General features: G+C 42.4%; 1 protein-coding gene and 1 long non-coding RNA gene across 2 annotated transcripts; one reads left to right on the forward strand and one right to left on the reverse strand.

The window, feature by feature from the left end:
• The first annotated feature begins 2,192 nt into the window (after positions 1-2,192).
• Positions 2,193-4,308, forward strand: LOC120644338. Its single transcript, XR_005663635.1, has 2 exons — positions 2,193-2,400; positions 2,493-4,308. It is a non-coding gene; the product is annotated as an uncharacterized LOC120644338 (long non-coding RNA).
• A 640-nt stretch (positions 4,309-4,948) lies between these two features.
• Positions 4,949-8,145, reverse strand: LOC120644339. Its single transcript, XM_039920952.1, has 4 exons — positions 7,997-8,145; positions 6,908-7,150; positions 5,411-5,617; positions 4,949-5,280 (listed from the first exon to the last, which is right to left on the reverse strand). The coding sequence occupies exons 1-4, from the start codon at positions 8,000-8,002 to the stop codon at positions 5,254-5,256; spliced, it is 483 nt and encodes a 160-aa protein (XP_039776886.1). The 5' UTR covers positions 8,003-8,145; the 3' UTR covers positions 4,949-5,253.
• Between the last annotated feature and the right edge of the window lie 353 nt (positions 8,146-8,498).

Below are 8,498 nucleotides of genomic sequence, written 5' to 3' on the forward strand. Positions count from 1 at the left end.
GACTTAGCAACATAAGCAAAGCAAACATGCCTCTTTACTCCTACCCTGAGCTCCACATAAGCCTGATTAGATGATAGGAGAAAAGAACACAGCAACTTTGCCTTGGTGAGGATCCAAAACAAAAAGGGTGATTCGAGAGAATAATTTGAGAAGCAAGTCTATTCTTTCTTTTCAAAAATAAAAATAAAAACCCATGTTTCCAAGCCGGAAGAGATAGGAACCTGAATTTTGTATTGTTCCATTCTTCAATTAGCCAAGAAAGCATGGTAGCCACACAAAAGTTCACAGAATTTGGAAGAAACTTGGAATAACTTGTATGCAGGTTTCATAAAAACGAGTTGCATCCACATTAGTCCTTCAACCTTTACTCGAGGACGATCAAAGGACTAAGTGTGGAGGTGTTGTTGACGGTCCTTTAGTGTCATATCTGACCGTCAACTCTGGCAAAGAACAATACCAAAACAAACAACAAACTAGAGATAGGAGTTTAATACTAATTATTTCCACAAGTTTTGGTGAATGACTGTTTCCAGGAGACCGTGTCTGCATACGGAGGGAAACCATGCTCAAATGAAGCCAGAAGTACATTTCAGAGCATGTTATACGAGCATGAAAATTAGAGGGCCCACATCCAGAAGCAAATCAGCCCAAGACCATGAGAAAAGACACTTCTGACAAACCAAAGGCAGATACAAGGATCCAAGGGCCAAATGACGTACCAAACCAACAAAACTTTAGGGGAACACAAAGGAGTTACACTAAGGCCCACCTATCAATTGTCTAGAGGAAGGAGGGCCCGAGGGGGCCCCATTTGGGGTCGGCCGACCCCTTGGGTCACCCGACCCCCTGCTGGGCCCAATGAGGCCCATTTTTCTCCTTCATATTGTCAACATGTTTCCTACGCCAGCTCTGGGTGGTACCACCTCGAAAGATCACCCAATGTTCCACCCTTGGAGGGCTATATAAGGAGGAGGAGAGCCCCCAATTCAAGACACAACAAGAGAGGAGGAAGAGCTCCACTCCAAGGCTTAGGCCTAGTACTTAGAAAATAGGGAGAGAGTGAGGGGTAGTTCGGAGGGGCGCCGGCATGTCGGCGCTCTTCTCCGGCCTTGTACCTCGACGGATGCTTCCTTTCTTAAGTAAGTATTCGTGATCTCATATGGTTGTGAGTTTCTTGGTTAAGTTAGTTTTATTCTTTATTTGCTTGCGGGATCATCGTCTGTCCTCGTGACGGGTGCTCTAGTCTGATGGCTCGAGTCGTGGATAGAGTCGGGTCTAGAGTAGTAATCGGTAGTGTAGACGTGGTGTCTAGGCTATAGGTTACCGTTGTTTGCATACCTTCTCCACGGTCTGTAGGGGTAGACGACAGGTGGTGACAGTCTTGTCCGTCCCTTGTAGTCCCCCACGTGAGGGTTGGGTGTAGAGCTAATAGCCGGATACTCTTGGCAGACCAGGAGTAAGCCGGTGCCCGAAGTAAGTAAGTGGAGGTAGAACCTATCTTTACTAGAACTCTAAGCCATAGGAATTCTCTCTATCCTTGCCTACCTACCTCTTGTTTGTCCTTGGACGAACCAGTTAGAAGGTTAGTACCTCTGTTCCCCGTGGAAATACGATACCCTTGAATACTCAGGGTGAAGTGCTATAACGATATCTCCGTACGTCGCGGATTATTCTGTGAACGTTAAGAAATACCAATAGGTGCGTAGGCATGGAAGTCTGAGGCGGTGGCCGGCGGTGAAGGTGAAGGTCATGCAGGTTCGTGCCGATGGATCGAGAGCGGCGAAGGACGAATGCTGGGCTTGGACCGAGGGACCGGGAGGCTGGGCAACTAGCTGCGGTGATAGTGTTAACCAAGTCAAGACGACCGTCGTGCAAGTCGAGCGGAGGCTCAAGAAGACTTGGTGCCTGGGCGTTCGAGGATGGTGATGACACATGTCGAGGATCAAAAGATCGATGCACGGTTTCCGGGTTTGGGCCTCAAAAACCGAGGAAGAATTCTAGCAGGAATCGGGATGGAGTGCCCGAGGAGGTCGGAGGACAGGTGGTGGGATTGCGAAGCTTGCGTCGAGACAAAGCAAAGTCGTGAAGTCGCCGGGTCCATCCAATGCTTCAAGAAAAAGTTAGATAAAATTGCCCCTGCGTGGTTGTGTATCTCATTTAATAGTATAGGGGTACTAATAATTGGGATAGAGACTTGGCGAAAAAAGAAGAATGATAGGGTGCTGGTTAGCCTGTTGACCGAGCCCCCTTTCTTTTGTTCTCCCGTCGCCCCCTTCTTCACTCCCCAGATTTCTTTCTTTTTCCCCTTTCTTTCTTCTCCTCACATAGGGTTAGGGATTTGAGATGGAGACATAGTTATTGAAGCTGTGAATCTGCGGGAAAGGAGAGCCTTCCCTCCTGGTATCCTCTGGGCTTTTGATTTTGTTGAATCTCGTGTGTCTCTTGTGTGTATTTTGGTTTCCCCTTTGTTATTTTTGCGCCAAGGGCTGCAGGAGCTCGGTTGGAGGTAGGCTTGGCGCACAGCTAGCAGTGGCACTGGGCGCCTGATCTGCATGCGGTGGTCAGCAGCCTTGGGAGCTTGCAGAGGAGGCCACGCAGGGGGCGCACAGCTGAAGGTTCTAAGGGCAAATACAACAGTGCAGACAACTGCTGTCTTTTTGTCTTAAACAGACAGCTGAACAAATAGGTTGTACAATGTATTGTCTATTTGGCTGTCTGCAGTGTGATTAATTTATCCTTTGACATACAAATTCATGGTGATCTAGTGCATAATTGATTTTTGTAGCCATTTTGTTGCATAGATGACAGAATGCACAATACATTCAAATAATTCACATAAATCTTATATATATATATAACATATTAAATCATAAAATGTATATAAACATTAATTTGCATGTATTTTCTAACAAATTTTAAGCCACCTATACATTAAATCATAAAAGGCATATAAAATAACAAAAAACATAGCAAACTTATTTTCTCTTATTGTACACAAAGAAAACAAAAGATGAAAACATGGTTTTTGCCATTTTATTATTTTTCTGTAATTTACTAGACATTTCTCAATTTTCAAGCAGTAAGTACAAAATACATTTAAACTTCTCAAGAGTAAAGGTTACAGTTTTGAAATGTAAACAAAATTTGATTCATATTTTGTTGAATCAATACATAATTTAATATGCATTTAAACACCCTAGCACAAATAAATTTATAGATAAAAACACAGGATAATAGCATGGGTATTCATATTTTTTAAATGTAAAGCATCACAAGATAGAGCAAAATAAATTTGAGATTATTTGGACCTGTATTTATTTTACTATGAATTTCACCAAATCATAAACACACAAATACTAAACATTCATTGCTTGTTAGCTTGTACTGTTCATCTTCCCCGTGCATCTCCATCTCCCGTCATTTCTCATCACGGTTGAAGCCACGGAGCTCCCTGCAGCTAGCCAAAGTTCCATGCCCACAGCTCACCTCTGGCCGATTCCTCACGCCCCCGGCACCGCAACCTCCGCAGCTATCTCCATGGTCTATCTATTGGCCCATCCGAGCCTCACCGCGATGGGAATTTCAGATCTTGCAGCCATCACTGACAAGCACCTTACCATCGGGAGGCTAAACGCAAAAATCCATTGCATATCGACGGGTCGCGACGGCCCGTTGTACGTGCCCTAAGGGCCAGCGGTAGCATTACTGGTGAGGGGCAGGGTGCAGACCAGTGCTGCGTCGACAGCAGCAGGTAGCCGTGAGCAGGTGAGCAACTTGGCGCTTTTCTTCTCCATTCAGTTCAGTGTCCGCCAGCAGACTTGGCAGGCAGCGGCAGCACAGCCAGAGCAGCGGCAATTTCAGCAAGCACACAAGATGCTCGGGAAAATTTCCAGCAAGTATTTTTGTTGCACTTGTGTGTCTGCTTGGCTGTTTTGCAGGTCCCAACAAGCGCATGCGTGTGTGGGGAAATCCATGGTGCAACACCGTTGAGTTGCAGCTAGTTCCGTCGACGCCCACCAATTGTTCGAGGAATTGCTGCACACATGTTTTCCGTCGACGCCCACCTTTGCTAGTGCTAGTCTTTGCTGTGTTTAGCTAGTTGTTTTCATTCTTTGCTCGTGTTAGTTGTCTTGTAGCTCTTGTTCCTACTAGCTTTTGTGTCTGCTGTCTAAAAGAAAACCAAAATAAAAATTAGTTTAGTTGTACTCAAGTTAGCTAGATTTAATTCCAGCTCTTCTAGCTTTTGTTTATACGTGTACTAACTCTTGTTTCTCGAGTTCTTGAAGTTCTTTATGGTGATTTTTCTCTGATCGGCTTTTGTGAGTTTGTGCAAGTGAGCGAGTTTCGTGTGTGCTTTTCACCGCTTTGCTTCCACGAGTGTGTTCTGGCTCATGTGAGCGAGTAATGTCGATAGCAGTCCTGAGCTATGCGGTACTGATACTCACTGTCTGAGGTTTGTCGAGTGCTTTAGGGACTTTTTCTCTCCAGTTTTTTTGAAATCGGATTTAAGGCTCCTATTCACCCCTTGGTGGCCTGTTTGGTCCTTCACATGGTAGGAGTAAGTAACTAAATAGCGGAAGGCGTGGTGCCTAAGGGTTGTTACCTCGGGTTGTGTTCCATCCCACAGAACCACAGTGTTAGGCGGAAGGTGAAGTCCTTCCTCCCGCCGAAGTTAGTGAGTAGCAAGTTATCTAGGTAACGAGTAGGCTAAGTTAGACCCTCTTTCCTCGTTCCTCTTTTCCCTTGGTGGGTCTCGTCCAATAGTTCTAGGTCTAGTTGCGCTTATCGTTGCTTGAATTCGATATCGGGTATACTCCCTGGTGAAAGCTATATATACATTGGTCTCTGTGCGCTTGCAGAGTTGTTCGTATAGGCTAAGGAGTGCCAACAATAACACAATAATATATTGGATATACAGAGAAAGCATAGCATGAAAATATATAAAACGTGATGCATTCATCATCACAAAATTCTTATATCAAATAGAACTTTCTAACAAGGATATGAAGGTCGATCAAACTTGCTATTTTAGTTTTGCAAAGAAAAAGTGTTTGGCATGTACATGTGTACACATTCATTATCGCCACCTTCAAATGTCTACGAAGTTGATGCAAGTTTCAAAATCAATGTCTGCCGTCCCAACATCTGTTCATTGTTAATACACTGCTCAAACCTTGAAGCATGTGGAGAACCTAGATGTATTTTTGCCATTTAAACATCAACTTGTGTTGTCGCAGCCATAAGCTCTTCGATTCAAAACAACCCGCAGCATTTGAAGCCCTGAAATGGAAAATGTTTTCAATAACGTCGTATCCCGTGGCTCGAAAACAGATAGCTGGGAATGAATTCAGTAGTGTTCAATATTGTAAAGGGGTCCTCAAATTGAAGAGAAACTGAAATTCAATTCCACCTTGGGTGCATGATCATAAAGATCATGATGAGTGGCTCGAGTTGGAGTAGGGCGTTGTATTTGCTCAATGCTAGGCGTTGGAGGAGCACTCCTCCTTTCCTCCCTTAGCTGGTTAAAGACAAGTGTATACTGTTGAGCACCTGCGCTGCTGTTGCTCTCATTCCAGTTGCCCCAGGTCGGCACTGAGCCAGAGCCACCTCGTGCAGCCTATGCATATTACACAAATTAAGCTCCGGTTCACATTGTAGCGGATTTAAATGGACGTATTTTCGTACTCTGCTTGCAATAAGTTCTTGCCGTCTTTTTATTTATACTGACAGCTATAAACTGAACCATAACAAAACTAATAGAGTTGTGTTTAATGCATCATGAATTTAAATTTTGAACAAAGTACCACTCCCTTTGTTCCAAATTATAGGTCAATTAGTTCATCTAAATAAATAATTTATACTATGTATCTGGACATTGCGTATATCTAGATGTATAGTAAAAGTTATATACCTAGAAAATTCAAAATTACCTATAATTTAGAACCAAGGGAGTACTAAAGAACATTTTATCTTTTCAGTTCGTCACCCACATCCGTGCTGGCACTATGAAAATGGTATGGATACTTGCAAAGTATCCCTACCAATTATTATGTGGTAATATCCATACCGGTTTGTAACACCAACAGATTCAGGATACCAAACTATAGGCTAAGATGTTCTAACATCACATGATTAGACAATTCTCAAAAACTTGCTGCTCGTGTGAGTGCCAAAATTGCAACCTCCACGCGAAGCCTCCATACTGTCCCACCTAACAATGGTGCAGTTTTTTTTTTCCCCTTGACCTTCTTTGCCAAAAAATTTGGTCAGGGCACCTAAACTATTGGAAATAAAAGGATACATAATTAACTGCAAAGTTGTAGATCCCATTGCAAGCTACAATTTTCATGTAAAGTTATTCTGCATCCATATGTATCTATATGAAGAAATTATGGATTACCAAAAAGAATTGCAATTCAGATACAAACGTGAGATACTATCGGTGCAAAATCATAGCAAAAAACGGCATGGAAACTAAGTACTCCCTCCGTTCCAAAATGTGGTCGTTTTGACTTTTCTAGATTCATATATTTTGCTATGTATATAGATATGCGCTATACATAGATGCATAGCAAACCCTATGAATCTAAAACAGCCAAAATGACTTACATTTTGGAACGGAGGGAGTATCCACTAATCAGGCCGGTATATATGCTGATTTATAACACACCTAGGCTTATCATTTTCAGCTCGTGGAACGAACCAACACTAGCTAATGTCTTATCCGACCCTTTTCATATCCTTTGGCAGGACGCCAAGGATGAGTGCCTTTGAGCAATCGGCTTAGGATGAGACATGTCTCGTGGCTTTGTCCTAGCGAAGGTGAGGAATAATTGAACTTAGAATGTCTTGGCTGTTCCTGAAATGATGTAAAAACAATGCTAAATGGGACTTGAATAGTACTCACTTTGGCTTGGTTTCGTGATCGATTGGCGCAGTCCTGAGGTTTCACTGGCTTGGCATCAGGTGCTCGTTGCGGAGTTCTAGGGCCAGCTGGGGCAGGGACCATTCGAGCTGGAGATGCCTCCGGGGGAGGTGTGATGCCAATGTTGCTTCTTCGCTTCCTTGCATTTTCAAAATACATGGTATAAGGGGAACCACCGTCATTGGCCTTCCACTCGCCAAATTTTGGAATGCTCCCAGCAGTACCCTGTAAGAGTACATTTGTTGAATAGTTTCAGAATCATTAGGGACAACAGAGTACACACAAAAAATTTGATCATATATCTCATCTAAGACAGGAAGTAGCTAGGGCTATCATTTCCTAATAAAACCTAACTGACTAGGCTACACTCAATTTGTTTTTCATTAGGACAGTGTTAAAGACTATGAACCGTGAATTATCGTGCCCAAATAGTGAAGAACTTGCAGGTTCCAATGGCATCTAGTAATAATATATATAGTCATGGGCATCAGTCCATAACTTTAATTTGGCAAAAGGAAATCCGTTTAAAAATTGGAATAATAACTTTATCTTTTTTTGTGTGCAAGGACCAAGTATAGAAAGTGCGTACACCAAAACTTTGAAAAATTTGTTACCAGCACGCAAGTGCAAAGTCAAATATCTAAACGTTGAAAAGCTTATTGATCACAAGATTGAATTTATTTCTGTTTTTGGGTCCAGGACCCTGGTGGTTTTTTAGCACATACTGAGTTGCTGACACTTGGCAGAGCATGGGTTTTAAATAGAGATCATCAGGTCAACTAGGTGGTTGTAGGCGGCAAGAAATACAAAGTTCAAAGGGAATTCTTTTGTTTTTGTTTTTTCTTCCTTTGTGGATAATATCCAGATACTATGTCAATTACCACCAATTAACATTGAAAGCAGAGCATAAGACATCAAAATCGAAACATTGTTATCCTTTCTCTGTCAAACATAAATTTCCATAGTACACAATCGCATCAAATTTGAAGACAACCTTTTAGCAAGCCATATATAGGTAATCAACAAACTTACGAGAAAGAGAAGCTGAAGAAAAGATAAGGTCGAACATACCTCCATTATCCTGCTATTAATTCCTTTATTCCCGATAGCAACGAGGTCTATGTATTGAAGACTCAGGCCTTCCTGAGAAGAGTTAGAAGAGGATGAAGAACAGATGATGAGCTAATAGAGACGAGGGAACATGAAGTACATATATAAGAGATGGCAGACTGGGAAAACGTTGAACTGGTTTCTGAAGACCAGTTCGTGGTAGCCTCGTGCTTTCATGCTACTCAATGCAACTCGGCTTGTGGTTTGTTAATTCATAGTCTTCCGTTAGTTGAACGCGAATTTGTCAATTGTATCCATTTATCTCTAATGCCTTTAATTATTTCAAACTGTAGTTGTCTTAACTCTTAACTTCAAGATGTTGAGAGCTGGACATGCAAAATGAGATACTATCTTATAAAGGAAAAAAAGTACAAAAGTCAACTGATTGAGCTTCATTAGCGTTGACAATCTCAAGCCTATTCCTACGCTTCTAGTTTTCTATGTCACGATTTCTGATTGGCGA

The sequence above is a fragment of the Panicum virgatum genome, chromosome 8K (genome assembly GCF_016808335.1).
Source record: "Panicum virgatum strain AP13 chromosome 8K, P.virgatum_v5, whole genome shotgun sequence".
Classification (NCBI taxonomy): Eukaryota; Viridiplantae; Streptophyta; class Magnoliopsida; order Poales; family Poaceae; genus Panicum; species Panicum virgatum.